This window comes from Microcaecilia unicolor, chromosome 9, assembly GCF_901765095.1.
Source record: "Microcaecilia unicolor chromosome 9, aMicUni1.1, whole genome shotgun sequence".
Classification (NCBI taxonomy): Eukaryota; Metazoa; Chordata; class Amphibia; order Gymnophiona; family Siphonopidae; genus Microcaecilia; species Microcaecilia unicolor.
In genome coordinates, this window is record NC_044039.1 from 190861582 (window position 1) to 190882702 (window position 21121).

The following is a 21121-nucleotide window of genomic DNA, read 5'->3' on the forward strand; positions in this document are numbered from 1 at the left end:
ACCGGCTCGAGCCAGCCAGTCTTCTTTCGTCCGCACTCGGTACGGCTGTGTTTTTTGCCGTGTCGAGCCCCGGAGAGTCGACCTCGCGCGTCCTTTGTACAAATCGACGTGTTTTTTCTTCGGAAAAGATTTAAATTCGTTCGGAAAGTGCTCCGCAAACCCCCTTGGGTTTCGTTTGCCCCTTCCCGTATTTCCAGTCTTTGCCCCGGTAAGTTTTCTTTCGTCGTCGGGGTAGGCCTCTTTTCGGCCTCGGTCGAGATTTTTCTCCCTCAAAGTTTTTGGTGCTCAAATTCGTCATTTCGGATTTTGATTTCGCCGGCGTGATTTTTCCGCCCATGACATCGAAGCCTTCCAGCGGCTTCAAGAAGTGCACCCAGTGCGCCCGGGTAATCTCGCTCACTGATAGGCACTCTTCGTGTCTTCAGTGTCTGGGGGCCGAGCACCATCCTCAGAACTGTAGCCTGTGTTCCCTGTTACAAAGGCGGACTCAGGTAGCGAGATTGGCCCAGTGGAACGTTTTGTTCTCGGGCTCTTCGTCGGCATCGGCACCGGGGTCATCGAGTGCATCGACGTCGTCAGCGTCCAGACCTTCATCCTTGGCCGCCAGTGCATCGAGGCATCGGCCCTCTGCATCGGCGCCGAGACATCGGATAGCTGCATCGGCGTCGGTGGTACCGGGACCTCGTCTGCTGATGTCGTCGGACGGTGGTGCATCGTCAGGAGTGCAGGTGAGGGCTGTCCATTCCCCTGCTGGTGGCGGTGAGCCTTCGGGTGGGTCTCCCCCTACCCTGAGGGCTCCTGCGGTACAGCCCCCCCGGGATCGACCTGCTTCGACCTCGGCCCCGAGGAAGCGACGGATGGATTCTACGTCCTCCTCGTCGGTGCCGGGGAGCTCCGGTGACATGCTTCGGAAGAAGTCGAAGAAGCATCGACACCGGTCTCCTCCCCGCGTCGGCACCGAGAGCTCTGGGTCGCCGAGGGAGTCGGCACCCAGCAGGCATCGGCACCGAGAGGACCGCTCACCCTCTGTTCAGGAGGTGTCGATGCGCTCCACTCTGGACAGCCCGGAACAGCCTCCACGCCTGGAACAGGTTCTGACGTCGACGCCTGCATCAGCCTCCATGCCTTTCTCTGCAGCCGCTCTGAACGAGAGCCTCCGGGCCGTTCTCCCAGAGATTCTGGGAGAGCTGTTGCGCCCTACCCCTCCGGTACCGGCGGTGCTTGCGCCTCCGGTACCGTCGAGCGTGGCGCCGGCTGGCCCATCGCCCGGGGTGAGGTCCCCGACGTCGGTACCGCGTGCGGTGCCGACTGCGGCCACCTCCCAGGAGGGCTCCCCGACTACGTCGGCGGAGGGAGCTTCGCCGATGCGGGCGAGGGAGTCTACCTCTCGACGCCCCCATCGTGGACGTGGCTCCACGGAGTCGAGCCGGGCGAGGTTGCAGACACAGGTCCGTGAACTTGTGTCTGACACCGAGGGTGAGGCCTCGTGGGAAGAGGAAGAAGACCCCAGATATTTCTCTGACGAGAAGTCTGAGGGTCTTCCTTCCGATCCCACTCCCTCTCCTGAGAGACAGCTTTCTCCTCCCGAGAGTCTGTCTTTTGCTTCCTTTGTCCGGGAGATGTCTACGGCCATCCCCTTCCCGGTGGTTGTGGAGGACGAGCCCAGGGCTGAAATGTTTGAGCTCCTGGACTATCCTTCTCCACCTAAGGAAGCGTCCACTGTTCCCTTGCACCATGTCCTGAAAAAGACATTGCTTGCGAACTGGACCAAGCCACTAAGTAATCCCCACATCCCCAAGAAGATCGAGTCCCAGTACCGGATCCATGGGGACCCAGAGCTGATGCGCACTCAGTTGCCTCACGACTCTGGAGTTGTGGATCTGGCCCTAAAGAAGGCTAAGAGTTCTAGGGAGCATGCTTCGGCGCCCCCGGGCAAAGACTCTAGAACCTTAGACTCCTTTGGGAGGAAGGCCTACCATTCCTCTATGCTCGTGGCCAAAATCCAGTCTAACCAGCTCTACACGAGCATACACATGCGGAACAATGTGCGGCAGTTGGCGGGCTTGGTTGATGCTCTCCCCCCTGAGCAAGCCAAGCCTTTTCAGGAGGTGGTCAGGCAGCTGAAGGCGTGCAGAAAATTCCTGGCCAGAGGGGTGTATGACACCTTTGATGTTGCGTCCAGGGCCGCTGCTCAAGGTGTGGTGATGCGCAGGCTCTCATGGCTGCGTGCCTCCGACCTGGAGAATAGACTCCAGCAGCGGATTGCGGACTCGCCTTGCCGTGCGGACAATATTTTTGGAGAGAAGGTCGAGCAGGTGGTAGAGCATCTCCACCAGCGGGATACCGCATTCGACAAGTTCTCCCGCCGGCAGCCTTCAGCATCTACCTCTACAGGTAGAAGATTTTTGGGGGGAAGAAGGACTGTTCCCTACTCTTCTGGCAAGCGTAGGTACAATCCTCCTTCTCGACAGCCTGCGGCCCAGGCTAAGCCCCAGCGCGCTCGCTCTCGTCAGCAGCGTGCGCCTCAGCAAGGCCCCGCGGCTCCCCAGCAAAAGCAAGGGGCGAGCTTTTGACTGGCTCCAGCAGAGCATAGCCGACATCCAAGTGTCAGTGCCGGGCGACCTGCCGGTCGGGGGGAGGTTGAAAGCTTTTCACCAAAGGTGGCCTCTCATAACCTCCGATCAGTGGGTTCTGCAAATAGTCCGGCAAGGATACACCCTCAATTTGGCCTCAAAACCTCCAAATTGTCCACCGGGAGCTCAGTCTTACAGCTTCCAGCACAAGCAGGTACTTGCAGAGGAACTCTCCGCCCTTCTCAGCGCCAATGCGGTTGAGCCCGTGCCATCCGGGCAAGAAGGGCTGGGATTCTATTCCAGGTACTTCCTTGTGGAAAAGAAAACAGGGGGGATGCGTCCCATCCTAGACCTAAGGGCCCTGAACAAATATCTCGTAAAAGAAAAGTTCAGGATGCTTTCCCTGGGCACCCTTCTTCCCATGATTCAGGAAAACGATTGGCTATGCTCTCTGGACTTGAAGGATGCCTACACACACATCCCGATACTGCCAGCTCACAGACAGTATCTGCGATTTCAGCTGGGCACACGTCACTTCCAGTACTGTGTGCTACCCTTTGGGCTCGCCTCTGCGCCCAGGGTGTTCACAAAGTGCCTGGCTGTAGTAGCAGCGGCACTTCGCAGGCTGGGGGTGCACGTGTTCCCGTATCTCGACGATTGGCTGGTGAAGAACACGTCCGAGGCAGGAGCCCTGCAGTCCATGCAGATGACTATTCGCCTCCTGGAGCTACTGGGGTTTGTAATAAATTACCCAAAGTCCCATCTTCGCCCAGTGCAGAGACTCGAATTCATAGGAGCTCTGCTGGATTCTCGGACGGCTCGCGCCTATCTCCCAGAGACGAGAGCCAACAACTTGTTGTCCCTCGTCTCGCGGGTGCGAGCGTCCCAGCAGATCACAGCTCGGCAGATGTTGAGATTGCTGGGCCACATGGCCTCCACAGTTCATGTGACTCCCATGGCCCGCCTTCACATGAGATCTGCTCAATGGACCCTAGCTTCCCAGTGGTTTCAGGCTGCTGGGGATCTAGAAGACGTGATCCACCTGTCCACGAGTTTTCTCAAATCCCTGTATTGGTGGACGATTTGGTCCAATTTGACTCTGGGACGTCCTTTCCAAATTCCTCAGCCACAAAAAGTGCTGACAACGGATGCGTCTCTCCTGGGATGGGGAGCTCATGTCGATGGGCTTCACACCCAAGGAAGCTGGTCCCTCCAGGAACGCGGTCTACAGATCAATCTCCTGGAGTTGCGAGCGATCTGGAACGCTCTGAAGGCTTTCAGAGATCGGCTGTCCCACCAAATTATCCAAATTCAGACAGACAACCAGGTTGCCATGTACTATGTCAACAAGCAGGGGGGCACCGGATCTCGCCCCCTGTGTCAGGAAGCCGTCAGCATGTGGCTCTGGGCTCGCCGTCTCAGCATGGTGCTCCAAGCCACATATCTGGCAGGCGTAAACAACAGTCTGGCCGACAGACTGAGCAGGATTATGCAACCTCACGAATGGTCGCTCAACTCCCGAGTGGTGCGCCAGATCTTCCAAGCGTGGGGCACCCCCTTGGTGGATCTCTTCGCATCTCGAGCGAACCACAAAGTCCCTCAGTTCTGTTCCAGGCTTCAGGCCCCCGGCAGACTGGCATCGGATGCCTTCCTCCTGGATTGGGGGGAGGGCCTGCTGTATGCTTATCCTCCCATTCCTCTGGTGGGGAAGACTTTGTTGAAACTCAAGCAAGACCGAGGCACCATGATTCTGATTGCTCCTTTTTGGCCACGTCAGATCTGGTTCCCTCTTCTTCTGGAGTTATCCTCCGAAGAACCGTGGAGATTGGAGTGTTTTCCGACCCTCATCACGCAGGACGAAGGGGCTCTTCTGCATCCCAGCCTCCGGTCCCTGGCTCTCACGGCCTGGATGTTGAGAGCGTAGACTTTGCCTCTTTGGGTCTGTCAGAGGGTGTCTCCCGCATCTTGCTTGCTTCCAGGAAAGATTCCACTAAGAGGAGTTACTTCTTTCTGTGGAGGAGGTTTGCCGTCTGGTGTGACAGCAAGGCCCTAGCTCCTCGCTCTTGTCCTACACAGACCCTGCTTGAATACCTTCTGCACTTGTCTGAGTCTGGTCTCAAGACCAACTCTGTAAGAGTTCACCTTAGCGCAATCAGTGCATACCATTACCATGTGGAAGGTAAGCCGATCTCAGGACAGCCTTTAGTTGTTCGCTTCATGAGAGGTTTGCTTTTGTCAAAGCCCCCTGTCAAGCCTCCTACAGTGTCATGGGATCTCAATGTCGTTCTCACCCAGCTGATGAAACCTCCTTTTGAGCCACTGAATTCCTGCCATCTGAGGTACTTGACCTGGAAGGTCATTTTCTTGGTGGCAGTTACTTCAGCTCGTAGAGTCAGTGAGCTTCAGGCCCTGGTAGCCCAGGCCCCTTACACCAAATTTCATCATAACAGAGTAGTCCTCCGCACTCACCCTAAGTTCTTGCCAAAGGTCGTGTCGGAGTTCCATCTGAACCAGTCAATTGTCTTGCCAACATTCTTTCCCCGTCCTCATTCCTGCCCTGCTGAACGTCAGCTGCACACATTGGACTGCAAGAGAGCATTGGCCTTCTATCTGGAGCGGACACAGCCCAACAGACAGTCCGCCCAATTGTTTGTTTCTTTTGATCCCAATAGGAGGGGAGTGGCTGTAGGGAAACGCACCATATCCAATTGGCTAGCAGATTGCATTTCCTTCACTTACGCCCAGGCGGGGCTGGCTCTTGAGGGTCATGTCACGGCTCATAATGTTAGAGCCATGGCTGCGTCGGTAGCCCACTTGAAGTCAGCCTCCATTGAAGAAATTTGCAAAGCTGTGACGTGGTCATCTGTCCACACATTCACATCTCATTACTGCCTGCAGCAGGATACCCGACGCGACAGTCGGTTCGGGCAGTCAGTTCTTCAGAACCTGTTTGGGCTTTAGGATCCAACTCCACCCCCCGAGGGCCCTGTTTGTTCTGTTCCAGGCTGCACTCTCAGTTAGTTGGTAAATTTTTTAGGTCAATCTCAGTTATGTCCTCGCCGTTGCGAGGCCCAATTGACCATGGTTGTTGTTTTGAGTGAGCCTGGGGGCTAGGGATACCCCATCAGTGAGAACAAGCAGCCTGCTTGTCCTCGGAGAAAGCGAATGCTACATACCTGTAGAAGGTATTCTCCGAGGACAGCAGGCTGATTGTTCTCACAAACCCGCCCGCCTCCCCTTTGGAGTTGTGGCTTCCCTTGTATTGTCTTGCTACATACTGGACTGGCCGGCTCGAGCCGGTTTCGGGCGGGAAGACGGCCGCGCGAGGGCTAGCAAAGGACTTTGCTAGTGAAGATTCCGATTGGAGGGGCTGCCGTGGACGTCACCCATCAGTGAGAACAATCAGCCTGCTGTCCTCGGAGAATACCTTCTACAGGTATGTAGCATTCGCTTTATGTTGCTTATCATAGAAATAAGCAGTTGATTTTTCCAAGTCTGTCTTAATAATGGCTTATAGAATTTTCTTTTAGGAAATTATCCAAACCTGCCAAGCTAACTTCTTTTACCACATTCTTTGGCAAAGAATTCTAGAGCTTAATTACACATTGAGTGAATAAATATTTTCTCCAGTTTGTGTGTTTAAAAACTTTTTTTTATATGCATTACAATTATATTTCAAAAAATATCCATGATATCAGTAATAATGGAAAATCAAAATTCCACCATGAAAAGAAACTATAAACATTAGTAATTAAGGAAAAAAAAAAAAATCCAAGAATACTAGGAAATAAGAAAATTATAACACTTCCAAAACCAGACAGCCCATCCTTACAGTGATATACTACTACTACTACTACTTAACATTTCTAGAGCGCTACTAGGATTACGCAGCGCTGTACAGTTTAACAAAGAAGGACAGTCCCTGCTCGAAGGAGCTTACAATCTAAAGGACAAAATGTCAAGTTGGGGCAGTCAAGATTTCTTGAATAGAGGTGTAGTGGTTAGGTGCCGAAGGCGACATTGAAGAGGTGGGCTTTGAGCAAGGATTTGAACATGGGCAGGGAGGGGGCCTGGCATATGGGCTCAGGGAGTTTATTCCAAGCATGGGGTGAGGCGAGGCAGAAAGGGCGGAGCCTGGAGTTAGCGGTGGTGGAGAAGGGTACTGAGAAGGAAGGATTTGTCTTGAGAGCGGAGGTTACGGGTAGGAATGTAAGGGGAGATGAAGGTAGAGAGGTAAGGATTGAGTGCATTTGTAGGTTAGTAGGAGAAGCTTGAACTGTATGCGGTACCTGATCGGAAGCCAGTGAAGTGACTTGAGGAGAGGGGTGATATGAGTATATCGGTCCAGGCAGAAGATAAGACGTGCAGCCGAGTTCTGAACGGACTGAAGGGGGATAGATGGCTAAGTGGGAGGCCAGCGAGAAGTAGGTTGCAGTAGTCAAGGCGAGAGGTAATGAGAGAGTGGACGAGAGTTCGGGTGGTGTGCTCAGAGAGGAAAGGGCGAATTTTGCTAATGTTATAGAGGAAGAAGCGACAGGTCTTGACTATCTGCTGGATATGCACAGAGAAGGAGAGGGAGGAGTCGAAGATGACTCCAAGGTTGTGGGCAGATGAGACGGGGACGATGAGGGTGTTATCAACTGAGATAGAGAGTGGAGGGAGAGGGGAAGTGAGTTTGGATGGGAAGACAATAAGCTCGGTCTTGGCCATGTTCAGGCCATGTTCAGTTTCAGGTGGCGGTTGGACATCCAAGCAGCAATGTCGGACAAGCAAGCCGATACTTTGGCCTGGGTTTCGGCAGAGATGTCTGGTGTGGAGAGATAAAGCTGGGTGTCGTCAGCATAAAGATGATATTGGAAACCATGAGATGAGATCAGGGAGCCCAGGGAAGAGGTGTAGATTGAAAAAAGAAGGGGTCCAAGGACAGATCCCTGAGGAACTCCAACAGAGAGCGGGATGGGGGTGGAGGAAGAACCATGAGAGTGTACTCTGAAGGTACGGTGGGAGAGATAAGAGGAGAACCAGGAGAGGACAGAGCCCTGGAACCCAAATGAGGACAGTGTGGCAAGAAGTAAATTGTGATTGACAGTGTCAAAAGCGGCGGATAGATCGAGGAGGATGAGGATGGAGTAGTGACCTTTGGATTTGGCAAGGAACAGGTCATTGCAGACTTTAGAGAGTGCCGTTTCTGTCGAGTGTAGGGGGCGAAAGCCGGATTGAAGCGGATCGAGGATGGCATGACTGGAGAGAAAATGAAGGCAACGGCTGTGAACGGCGCGTTCAAGTATCTTGGAGAGGAAGGGTAGGAGGGAAATTGGGTGTTAGTTGGAGGGACAGGTAGGGTCAAGTGATGGTTTTTTTGAGGAGTGGCGTGACTACAGCATGCTTGAAGGTGTCATGGACAGTTGCAGTGGAGAGAGAAAGGTTGAGGATATGACAGATGGGGGGGGGTGACAGTAGGGGAGATGGTGTTAAGTAAGTTGGCGGGGATGGGGTCTGAGGAACAGGTGGTGCATTTCGAGGAGGAAAGAAGATGGGCGGTTTCCTCTTCGGTGATATCAGGAAAAGAGGAGAAGGAGGCCTGGGTTGATTGGTTGAGGGGGAGTGGGTTATAGGGTGAAGAGGAGGAGATGGTTTGGTGGTGAATTCGAGGTTGATCTTCTGCACCTTGTTGCGGAAGTAGTCAGCCAGTGATTGAGGAGAGAGTGAGGGGGGTGGGAGCGGAGGGCACTGAGGAGGGAGTTAAGGGTGGAGAAGAGACGACGAAGGTTAGAGCTGAGGGCATTAGTCAATTGGGTGTACTATCCAAACTGAGAGAGAATTAAACATGCAATTGAACATCTTTTCTAGCCTCCAAAAAACTCAATGAGCTGTTTAGGATTAAAGGGGATGGAACTCCTCTCATATGAGGAAAGGCTGAAGAGGTTAGGGCTCTTCAGCTTGGAAAAGAGACGGATGAGGGTAGATATGATTGAGGTCTACAAAATCCTGAGTGGTTTAGAACAAGTAGAAGCAAATCAATTTTTTTACTCGTTCCAAAAGTACAAAGACTAGGGACACTTAAGAAAGTTATGTGGAAATACTTTTAAAACAAATAAGAGGGAATGCTTTTCATTCAATGAATAGTTAAGCTCTGGAACTCTTTGCCGGAGGATATAGTAACAATGGTTAGCGTATCTGGGTTTAAAAAAGATTTGGACAAATTCCTGAAGGAAAAGTCCATAGTCTGCTATTGAGATAGACATGGGAAGCAACCTCTTGCCCTGGTTATGGTAGCATGGAATGTTGTTACAAATTGAGTTTCTGCCAGGTACTTGTGACCTGGCTTGGCCACTGTTTGGAAAATAGTATACTGGGCTAGATGGACCATTGGTCTGACCCAGTATGGCTACTTTTAATGTTCTTTATTTAACAGAGCTGCTCACAGTATGTGCCTCACAAACGACATCATGGATCCTCTTTCACACTCCGTTTTGTTTTAAAGTTACTATGTAGTAGATTCATTGCATGCCCCCTAGTCCTATTATTGTTGGCAAGAGTAAACATGCAGTTCACGTCTGCACGTTCCACTCCACTCAATATTTTATTAGACTGTTATTGAATCTCTCTTCAACTGTCTCTTCTTCAAGCTGAAAAGCCCTAGTTGCTTTAGCCTTTCCTCATAGGGAAGTCGTCCCATTCTCTATCATATTCGTCGCCCTTCTCTGTACCTTATCTAATTCCACTGTATCTTTTTTTGACATGCGGTGACCAGTATTGCACACTGTATTCAAGGAGCGGTCGCACCATGGAGCGATACAAAGGTGGTATAACATTCTCATTTTTGTTTTCCATTCCTCTTCTAATAATTCCTAACATTCTATTTACTTTCTTAGCTGATGCTGCACACTGAGCAGAGGGTTTCAACGTATCAGTAATGCAGGTCTCATCTGAGTCTTCTTGACCAAAATTGCACTCCTCTTCCAAACAGTTGGCATAGATCTGAGACCAAAATAAAGCTAGGGTCTAAAGGCACCAAAGCAGTTGAGAAGCACCATCATCCCAGACAGAAGATTGAATGATTGGGTTAGCCTACCCACTGTCCAATCTAATTTTGTAGTCCCTTTCTGTTTCTCCTTGTTTTTAGAATTGTACACCACTGTGATCTGCCAGTTAGCTAATGGCAGTATAGTAAACCCAAACTATATTGCCGTCTCAAAGTGCAAGCAGTTGAATACTTTGACAGTCTCTTCTGGCATTTACCACCTCCTGGTACCATCAATGCAGACACACATTCTTCACCAGTATTCTGATGCAGGCCGCTGCCTTTCTCTAGTTGCACAGAAGCAGGAATAGACTGTATATCCCTGTGCTGTCAACTTTAGTATATCAGATCCTTCTAGGCAGGGATGTTTCTAATGCAGAACTAGTGCAGATGTCATTGTGTTCACCAGTTCAGATGTAGAGTTCCTTTTGAATATTCAGCCATCTGATTTCCCAGTTCTGGTCACAGTCGCTAATGATTCATCTCAGTTTTCTTGCCTGTAATTGAGTATTTGCATACATTCCTTTAGAAGATGTTCTGTGACTGTCAAGTCTTGTCTGGATTAGCATATCAAGATCCTACTTAGGCCCCAGGCCTCTCAAGCCACAGGCATTACTCCTGCACAGAGAGTGCCTCTTTCTTTCCAGGATCCTGTGTTGCTCTTATTTACTTCACATTCTGAATCACAAGGTAGGAATTCTTTCCCTCCAAGTTTCCTGTATTCAAAACATTCTCACATTTATTCCTGAAGTATCTTATTTTTCAGAGTGAGGAACTTTGTGAAGGCATTCCTTCAGATTATTCTCCAATGGGAAATGCATCACTTTATGAAGACATGTCATCATGAAGCAAATTTGTGAGACAATACTTCCCTTGGCTGAACCCATGCTGACTCTGGCCCATTAATCTATGTTTGTCTATGTGTTCCGTAATTTTATTCTTTATATTAGTTTCCACTATTTTGCCTAGCACTGACGTCAGGCTTACTGGTCTGTAATTTCCAAGATCACTCCTGGAAAAATTGACATCACATTGGCCACCCTCCAGTCTTCAGGTACTATGGATGATTTTAAAGACAGGTTACATATTTACTAACAGCAGATCAGCAATTTCATGCTTGAGTTCTTTGAGTACCCTTGGATGTATGCCATCCAGTCCAGGTGATTTACTACTCTTTAATTTGTCAATTTGGCTCAGTACATCTCTGTTTCTCCGCCATGGCCTTGTCCTTCCTGAGTGCCCCTTTTTGCTCCTTCATGGTCTAACAGTCCCATGGATTCCCTCGTAGGCTTTCTGCTTCTGATGTACCTGAAAATGTTGTTACTGTGAGTTTTAGCCTTTGCGGCAAGTTTCTCTTCATATTCTCTTTTAGCTTTTTTTATTAATGCTTTGCATCTGACTTGCCAGTGCTTATGTTGCTTCTTATTTTCTTCATTTGTGTCCTTTTTTCATTCTTTGAAGGAAAACCTTTTGGCACTAATAGCCTCTTTTACTTCACCTTTTAACCACGCTGGCTGTCGTTTTCTCTTCTTTCCACCTTTGCAAATATAAGGAATGCAGTGGGTCTAGGCTTTCAAGATGGTATTTTTTAATAACGTCCACACCTCTCACTTTCTGGAAAGAGGTGCTGAATATATGGAATAAATGTAAGCACTGTCACCAAAGTTTTAAAGTGGGGAAAAAAATCAATGATATTTGAATATTAGCGCAAAGGTTGCTTACTTATAGCAGGCGTTTTCAATAAACAGAAGAATTACTCAGGCACAGAATCTTTCCTTAATCAGTGGTACTAACTGAGTGGCTAAGGGATCACTGCATACAGGAAAGGCTGCATATATGCTGAGCTTTTCACTAGTTCTGAGTTCTAGTAGAGCTATTCTGTCCTACTGCTTTGCAGTGACATCACCCAGTGTGTGCCTGATTAATCTCAGTGTCTACAGAGAACACCTGTTACAGGTAAGCAACTTTAAGTGTAATCAAGAGGGCGAGATGTAAAATAATTTCTAGTGAAAACTCATGTACTAGGACTCCACGGCTAGTTGAAAATGTTTATAAAAAGAAAATTTACCCAGCTTTTGATTCTATTTAGATTCAAATAGGCTGGAGAAGCAGCTTGAAGATGTGGTTGCGCTACGGCAAGAGTATGAGGATTCCACGAGCAAGCTCAAAGGACTTGAAAAGCACTGTAAAGTCCTAAAGCAGGAGAAAGAAGACATTCATAAGGTGTGCCATGTGTGTTTTACAGTCAAGTTTTCTGTCAGACTGTTCAGGGTTTTAGACAAGACCTTCTGCTTTTCATTGTCCCCTTTTTTCTATAATTTTAAGCCTTCACCACATTCTTCTCAACATGCTTCGTTGAAGAACTGCTTTTCAACAAGATAGCATGATAGTGTGTGAGCAATTTGGTCAAAGTGAGTAAGGTTCAGCTGATAGCTCAGCTAGGGGAGCCTGTTCCCTTAACTCAGTGACATCGCACTAGAAAGTTTCATGTTCACATTCAGGGGTCCCTACTTGGGGAGTAGAGGAGTAGCCTGATTAGTGTAGTGGGTTGCGTACCTGGGGAACTGGGTTCAATTCCCACTGCTGCCTGATGGTCAGCAGTGGGAATTGAACCCAGTTCCCTAGCTATAACGGGGTTGAAATCCTGGGGAACCAGGTTCAATTCCCTCTGCAGCTCCATGTGACCCTGGACAAGTCACTTAACCTCTGGTGCCCCAGGTACAACAATAGTACAATGCACTACTTAGACTGTGAGGCCACCAGGGACAGATCCAGTACCTGTAAAATGGAAACTGTAAATCACTTAGATCTAAGCAGAATATGAATGAAAATAGGTTGGGGCACTGTTGTGTGCTTGGATGAGTATTGAGCCATAATATACACTTAGCTGATTTACTGGTATTAGAGAACGCCTTTAGTACTAGCATGGCCAAAGAGACTGGAAGCCTTCTGAAGAAGAGGTAGAAGAAAAGGGCACAAGTGATAGTGATGATTCTACAATTTTTTTCTCTTTATGGATCCCTAAGTTTGCTCCAGCCGTGTGCGTTTGTTGAACCAAGTATCTTTGTCCTTATGTCTGTTGTCGATTTAATATTTTACAGCAATGGAAGGTTGAATTCTCATAATTTTCAGCAATTTTTAGATGCAAACCTGAGCTACTAATAATTCCTTCAACTCCTTTTCTGAAATGGTTTAATTTCTTTTGTGATGGTCTGCAGAACTTGAACTTGTGGAAGAACATCTGAAAGTTGGTCTGTTTTGGAATTTAAAATACTATAAAAAATGTGTGCTTTTGTGTTTAAAAATTTCTCTTGTAATCTTTGTTTTGAAGACGCTGAAATATTAAGCACTAAAAATAGGATTTGTAATGTAGATGTTAAACTCAAAAGTAGAAAAACTTTAGTTGTTCAGTCTGTCAGACCTCCAAAGTTTTACTATTAACGTCTTCAGAGGAGGAAGCAAATGATGTGCTTAAGTGTATAAGGAGAGGTGTCAAGAAAAGAAGATGGTGCACACTCAGTCAAGACTGTTCCTTGAGTACTGTGTTCAGTACCTTTGTAAATGTATTGAGAGGATGTAAGTTGTTGAGAAAATGGTTATTAAATATAATTTCCACTAAGAGAGGTTTAAGTTATTCAGTGTACTTAATGGAAGAGAGGAGGAAAATGGGGAATGGGATAGAAACATTGACATATTTAGTAGACTTCAATATAGTATAAGGATATATTTTACACCAAAAAATAAATTCAAGCAAGGAGAGAAGGTGGCTCAAAACATGCATAAAGTAGACATAATTACATTTTCCAAATATGCTCCACACCATCTCACTCTATGTAGAATTCTACTAATCCTCAACCTCCCTTCTGAAAAGCTTGTTTTAAAAAAGTTTAAAACCTTTGTGCAGTATGAAGTAATCAGGTGCCTTCCTCAACTCTTCCAGTAATGTGTTCTGTAAATGTAAGCCCATCTTAGAAGCTAGTAAAGTACCTGGTCACCAACCTAGTCCCATTAACATGATGATAAAGCTAATAGAGCTTGAAATTGAGATCTCCATATCCTTTTTGACATTTATTTTTTTATTTGCTGCATTTGTATCTAACATTTTCCCACCTATTTGCAGGCTCAATGTGGCTTACATTATGCCGCTATGGTGATCACCATTAACGGAATGATAATACAAATACATCCAGTCTTTCCCTATTGTATATACATACAATGGGGATTATTAGTTCACTGCCTTATAAATCTGAAATACAAACTTAAATGTAATACAGTAACACACAAGCAAACAGTGCAGTCTTTACTGAGAGATAAGTATCTGAAATATATTGGCAGAGAAAGAATATAAGCACTCTTGGGATAGATGGAGAGGGTAGTGATAAGAGCAGAGGAGGGAGACCAGTAGTTATAAATAACAGGAATGGGTTTTGGGTGTTGGACTAGTTATGGAAACATACATGCTAAAGCATAATGGAACAACAGGGGTCCAAAAAGAAAAGGTGATAAAGCCAACTAGCAAAGCGTAACAATATGGCTGCTCCATGCTCAGAAGAAGAGGAGATGAGGTTAGTCAACATGAAACAGTATCAAGGCTTTGTATTGGGGGAGGTGACCTGCTTCCCTAGCATGGGTTTCAGGCTGACTTGGTCACCATTTCCATCTTGGGAGAAGGGAGCCAACTACCTGCATGAATTAATCTTGTACAGCTGAGAGATGTCCGTAGCACAGTGGATGAGGAGTGAAGGGTGGGGGGAGTGTGAATGTAAGTATAGCATAAAGGTGATCAAGTTTGAACTGCTGACAGCTGCTAGGCATCCTCAGCTACACTAGTTTAGGTAATGGGTAACCAGGCGGTCTTGGTGAATAACTGTCCACATCTAGTATGTTACTGTGTGATACTAACAAAGAAAAAGGGACAAGACAAAGCGATGTGAGTGATGTAAAACTTTCATGATAACTAAATGAAGAAAAAAGGTGGTAGAAAGAAAATAGCAAAAGAATAAAAGGAAAACATTACAGAGAGCCAAAGAGATGAAAGAGAATAAGAAATAATGATTGCAGAGTATAGAAGATAGAGAAAAGAAAAAGCAAATGTATGGCAGATTTAAAAGTTCATAGTTGATTTAAAAGCCTGTTAAGAAAAGCTGTGTCTCTCTCTCTCTCTCTCTCTGTATGTATATATATATATATATATATATATATATATATATATATATATATATATATAAAATAGCACACATTTACAACTTTCTGAGCAGTACTGTTGCGTTGAGTGTAGGGCAAATCTTGCAGTTTGTAATATTATAGAGGCTGCTGTGGAGATGATATACAGCTATAACAGTTTTAGCTGATAACAGAATAGGTGTTTAAAATTCAGGTATCAAATCTGTTTGCGCTAGTTTTTCTCTGTGTTCATCCAGTTACTTAATGAGGGTTAATTCTTCTCTTTTTCAGCAATTAGATGAAGCTCTGGAAAGGCAAAAATCGCAGGCCAAAGATCTGAAGGATGCTCATCAGCAAAGAAAACTAGCTCTCCAGGAGATTTCTGAGATGAATGACAGATTGGCAGATCTGCGTTCTCAGAAACAAAAGCTTTCCCGACAGCTCCGTGACAACGAGGAAGAAGTGGAAGCTGTCATGCAAAAAATTGATTCAATGCGACAGGAAATTCGCAAAGCTGAAAAAGCTAGAAAGGAGGTAACTTGGCTGGTTATGTAAAGACATATTGCAACTGTGGGCTGACAAATTAAAGATTTGTGTAACCTACTGTAAATCCCCAAAACTGGAACATTTACTGTAAACCGTATAAAATTTATTTTAGATTTACACATAGCCAAAAGACTTCTGAAGCATGTTCCTCAAATATTTGTCAATTTTACGTAGGAAGAATAGATTCTGTAAATATCTACAAAAGTGGAAAAATATTGTATCTATTTTAAAAATAGAAAGCTTGGTAACTCTGTTGATACAGAATCAATATTTTTATTGTAAGGAAAATGTATAATTTGGTAAATGTACAACTGGTATAAATTTAATTTCAAGTTTCAACTGTCTGTAGCACTAGTCTCTAAGTAGTGAACAATTAATAGAACACATCATAAAATGCATCATAACAAATCTGCTTACTGAACATTTTTACACCCCATCCACCGAAATAGCAAAGGCCTCTAGGGTTTTTTAAAAGTCTAGTATAAATTCTCAGTCTGAATATCCAGCAGCACCAGATTCCATTGTTTTGGACCAAAACATTGAAATGCTGTTCAGTGTGACCCTTTATTTCATACAACTGTTGGTGATGGAATTTGCAACAGACCTTGTGTTGAGCACAAGTATTGCATTGATACATTGTAAGACAACAAACTAGACAAATACAAGACTCGATTGATTCTAATACAATACATACAACTTTTAAATTGTATTGTTTCAACAGTGGTAACAAAAGATCATATGTACAATTAGTGTTATGATTCCCAAATTCCCTTCCTTGTAACTGTTCTAGCAGCCACATTCTGTATTAATTGGATGTGCCATACCTGCTCTAGGGACGAACCCTGGTACAGAACATTACAGTAGTCCTGTTCAGCCATAAACAAAAAATGCACCAACTTAAATTGGCCTGGGACAGATAAGAATGTAATTGCCTCAACTGTGGAAGGCCATGAAAAGCAGAGCGGATTATTGTTGATGTGAGGCATAAAGGTAAATGCATAGTCAATTAGCATACCCAGGCTTTGCATCACTTCTTAAGGCATTAGCCTTATTCTTTCAATTGTACCAGATAGTGCAGCTCCTGCTGCTTATTTCAAACTCATAACAAATCTGTTTTCTCAGGATTCAAAAGCAATCTATGGTCACATAGCTAAGTACTCACCCTTTCTAAACAACACTGGCTGTACTTGTTCCTTTGAAAATATCACTCCAAAATACTTAATCTATGAATTTGCGGTGAATAATATATATGGAGGAAAAAGAACTTCAGTGGCTCGGGTCACGTCTACAGTAGTGCTTTGGACTAATGACCCGCCTACTTCTTCATTAGTTCTTAAAAAAAAACTCCAATTTTTATTTATTTCATTTTTTTGTTTTTCTTAAAAAATTATTATTTCAATTTTCTAAAGTCCACCAATGTTCAAATTTTACTAGTACTTATCTGAAAGAACTCTGACTCGCAGCTTCACTCTATAGCACTGCTGTTTCACCCCGGCTTCATCGGGAGTGTTTCTGTTTTAGTACCCTAAGGAACAGTTACATCGCAAATTATTCACAATTATGTTTACTTGACCTTAAGCTTAAAACAATCGTATTATGAATCTTTTTAACAGCAGAATGTCATTCTTGGTGAAAGATGTTTTTCTTACTGTCCTTTTAGATCTCTGTATTTCTCAAAGAAAAGTTTTCAAGATGGCGCTGAAGATTTAAAAGGACGCCTTCATTGCTTGCCAATCGGATTGATTTATTGACAATTGGTCCAGCTTTTGTTCTAGCCCGGTTACCATTTTAGAAGAAGAGTGACCAAAATGATAAAGGGAATGGAACTCCTCTCATATGAGGAAAGGCTAGAGAGGTTAGGACTCTTCAGCTTGGAAAAGAGACAGATAAGGGGAGATATGATTGAGGTCTACAAAATCCTGAGTGGTGTAGAATGAGTAGAAATAAATTGATTTTTTACTTGTTCCAAAGTAGAAAGACTAAGGGACACTTGAGGAAGTTACATGGAAATACTTTTAAAACAAATTGGAGGAAATATTTTTTCACTCAATAAATAGTTAAGCTCTGGAACACTTTTCCGGAGGATGTGGTAACAGCAGGTAGTATATCTACTACTACTACTTATCACTTCTATAGCGCTACAAGGCATACACAGCGCTGTACACCATACACGAAAAGACAGTCCCTGCTCAAAGAGCTCACAATCTAAATAAGACAGGTAGACAGAAAAATTAAGAGGTAAGGGAATAAAAGAGGTGGGGTAAAGGGCAAGTGAGTAATGGTTAGGAGTCAAAAGCAGTGTCAAAGAGGTGGGCTTAAAAAAGGTTTGGACAAATTCCTGGAGGAAAAGTCCATAGTCTGCTATTGAGACAGACATGGGAAGCAACTACTTGCCCTGGGATTTGTAGTATGGAGTGTTGCCATGATTTGGGTTTCTGCCAGGTACTTGTGACCTGACTTGGCCACTGTTTGGAAAATAGGATACTGGGCTAGATGGACCACTGGTCTGACCCAGTATGGCTGCTCTTATGTTCTTTAGCTAAATTCAGTCCATCAGGATGTAAAGTGTTTAGCCAGTATTGTTCTCTCTGAATCATAATTATGAATAATTTGCAGTGTTGGTCCTTAGAGTACTAAAGCAGCTGCATAACAGAAACGCTCCTGGTGAGGCCAGGGTGAAACAGCCGTGCTGTAGCGCAAAGTAGCGAGTCAGAGTTCTTTCAGATAAGTAGCTGGAAAATTTGAACATTGGTGGACTTTAGAAAATTGAAAAAAATAATTTTTAAGAAAAACAAAAAATGAAATAAATAAAAATTGGAGGTTTTTAAGAAGAACTAATGGAGAAGTAGGCAGGTCATTAGTCCAAAGCATTACTACAGACGTGACCCAAGCCACTGAAGTTCTTTTTCCTCCATATATATTATTCACAGCAAATATGATAGAATTTATCTTGGCGTATTGGAGCTCCTTTGTTTTCAAGCATATCTCCCTCCAATTCAGGAATGATGTAAATCACTGGTGAGCCATTCGATCAATACTGGTGTCGGCCATCTTAGCTAATAACAAACTATGAGGACAAATCAAGTATGACGAACTACCTACCACAATCCCTGTCTCCTTACTTTCTTAAATTGATAGAAAGATCCAACAAAACCCCTTCTTCATATTATGATTAACTTGAAAGCTAGACTGCTATTGACTTAAAATCTCATTCTCCTTCCCAAAGCTATTAGCTTTCTTAAAGAAAATCTCAATAATATTTCCCAGTATACAGATTAGATATCAGATGACAATTCAGTCATGAATTAACATCTAATCTCAGATTTTTAAACCAATCTAACCACCCCATATTTCCAAGGTCTCAAGAACTCATCTGAAATTACGGAAGAACTTTCAATATCTAATAATAATGGTGACAACAAGTAAATCCATTCATTCCAAACCCATAGGAATGCCACATGGAATCATGGAATGCCACAGTCAATTCTATTGACTAAACCAACTTGCTCAGTTCATCAGAACTGACCTGCTCTAAAGTCCTGTGCTGAGCCATCTTTAAATTATGTAACCTTCACTCTGGTTCTCTCTTCAGCAAATCATTGTAAAGCTGCACAACCTTTCCAATAATTTCCTCTGAACAGAGACTATATTCTCCAAGTGCACCATATCCTGCCTCTCTACTAAACATGTCAGACAAGTCCTTTGTCATGTTTTCTGCTTTCACAAGAAAATTGATAAAGAAAACACTCTTTGCCTCTTTAACATATCATTGATAAAACGTGGCCGCCACCAAATTTTCCCCTAGATGGTATTGTATATCACTCCCCCACTCCCACTGCCAAACCTGCCACTTTACCAAACACAATCCTTCTTGATACCAGGGGCCCACCCCCTTACCAGGGATAACAAGAACAAGGCCAGTGTATCAAAGGTGGAAACAATTACTACAGTCTTATCCTTTAATGATAAGGCTTTCCAACCATTTAGTGCAAATAAAAATAAATTTTTTCATTAATGTAGACCAAAGAAATAGGTTATATCCCCATGTCAGCAAATGGCAACAGAGAAAAAGCTCAGAGCTATGTCACTCACCTTATAGGGAACTGCTGTGGCCTACTACTCTTCAGCATTTCTTCCTTTAGTAAATGGTGCAGACATATGGACGTGTACAGCAGGATTGCTAGGCCCCAGGGCAGTGGTCATCTTCCCCGGTAGAGCAAGGTCCTAATCAGAAGTCCCAGGGCATCAATCTCTGGGCTTCCCCAAGTTGTAAAGTAGGATCCCTGACTACTGGGGTAATAGGTCTGTACCCCCAGTTGTGTGGGCTCCCAGGTTTTGGCCTTTGGCTGTTTCATAGAGCAAGTACTAGTGAGTGTGATCCCAGGGCTCCAACCTCCAGTTGAGTGGGCTCCCATGTTTTGGCCTTCAGCTGTCTCTGGTATAGCAGTTACTAGTGAGTGTGATCCTAGGACTCCAGCCTCCATTTGAGTAGGTTCCCAGGGTATAGCTTTCAGCTGCTTTTGCCACTGATAGAGTGGTGGCTAGAAAATGTTGTTACCAGGGTTTCTGCCTATGGTGGCCCTCTGGATCAATGTTGAAAGGGTTCCAAGTACACCAAAAGACCAGAACAAACAAAACAAAAGCCGAAATGCACCCCAGGATCGCTTAGGTAATTTGAGATATACACTTTGTAATTATTTGGAAGCTCAAACAAAACTTTTTGCTATATTCAGTGGGCTTTTTACCAGGATTGGTAGCTTTGACATAGGTATGCTGAAGAGTAGAAGGTAGCACCAGCCCAACAATGTATGTGAAATCAGCATTGAGCTTTTTTTAAATTTGTCTCCATCTGCTGTCAGAGGAAAATAATCTGCTTGTCTTGGAATGGTCTAGCAGGACTAAAGAAAAGCAACCTGAAAAATAGAGTTTTTTCAAAAAATTATTTCTAAATTTCCAAAGCCAACTATGTCATAAGTACATAAGTAGTGCCATACTGGGACAAACCAAAGGTCCATCAAGCCCAGCATCCTGTTTCCAGCAGTGGCCAATCCAGGTCACAAATACCTGTTAAGATCCCAAAAAGAATAAAACATTTTATGCTGCTTATCCCAGAAATAAGCAGTGGATTTTCCCCAAATCCATTTTAATAATGGTCTATGGACTTTACCTTTAGGAAGCCATCCAAACCCTTTTTAAAACCTGCTAAGCTAACTGCCTTTACTACGTTCTCTGGCAAAAGAAGAAAACTTTTCGTTTTAAATTTACTACTTTGTAACTTCATTGCATGCCCCCTAGTCCTAGTATTTTGGAAAGAGTAAACATGCTTCACGTCTACCTGTTCCATTCCACTCAATATTTTATAGATCTCTATCATATCTCCCCTCAGCTGTCTTTTCTCCAAGCTGATGAGCCCTAGCCGCTTTAGCAATTCCTTTTAGGGAAGTCGTTCCACCCCTTTATCATTTTCTTTGCCCTTCTCTGCACCTTTTCTAATTCCACTATATCTTTCTTTGAGATGCGGTGACCAGAATTGAACATAGTATTCGAGGTGCGGTTGTACCATGGAGCAATACAAAAGCATTATAACATCCTCATTTTTGTTCCTTTCCTAATAATACCTAACATTCTATTTGCTTTCCTAGCTGCCGCACACTGAGCAGAAGGTTTTCAACGTATCAGTGACGACACCAGATCCCTTTCTTGTTTAGTGACTCCTAACGTGGATCCTTGCATGACGTAGCTATAATTCGGGTTCCTCTTTCCCAAATGCACTAACTTTTGCACTTGCTCACATTAAATGTCATCTGCCATTTAG

The 21121-nt window shown here is 44.8% G+C and overlaps 1 protein-coding gene across 1 annotated transcript in view; it reads left to right on the plus strand.

The window, feature by feature from the left end:
• CDC42BPB (CDC42 binding protein kinase beta) overlaps window positions 1-21121 on the plus strand; it is a 288059-nt gene that overhangs the window by 162446 nt on the left and 104492 nt on the right. The window contains 2 exon segments of the mRNA XM_030214305.1: window positions 11687-11820; window positions 15052-15294. Coding sequence (XP_030070165.1) covers window positions 11687-11820; window positions 15052-15294 — 377 coding nt within the window.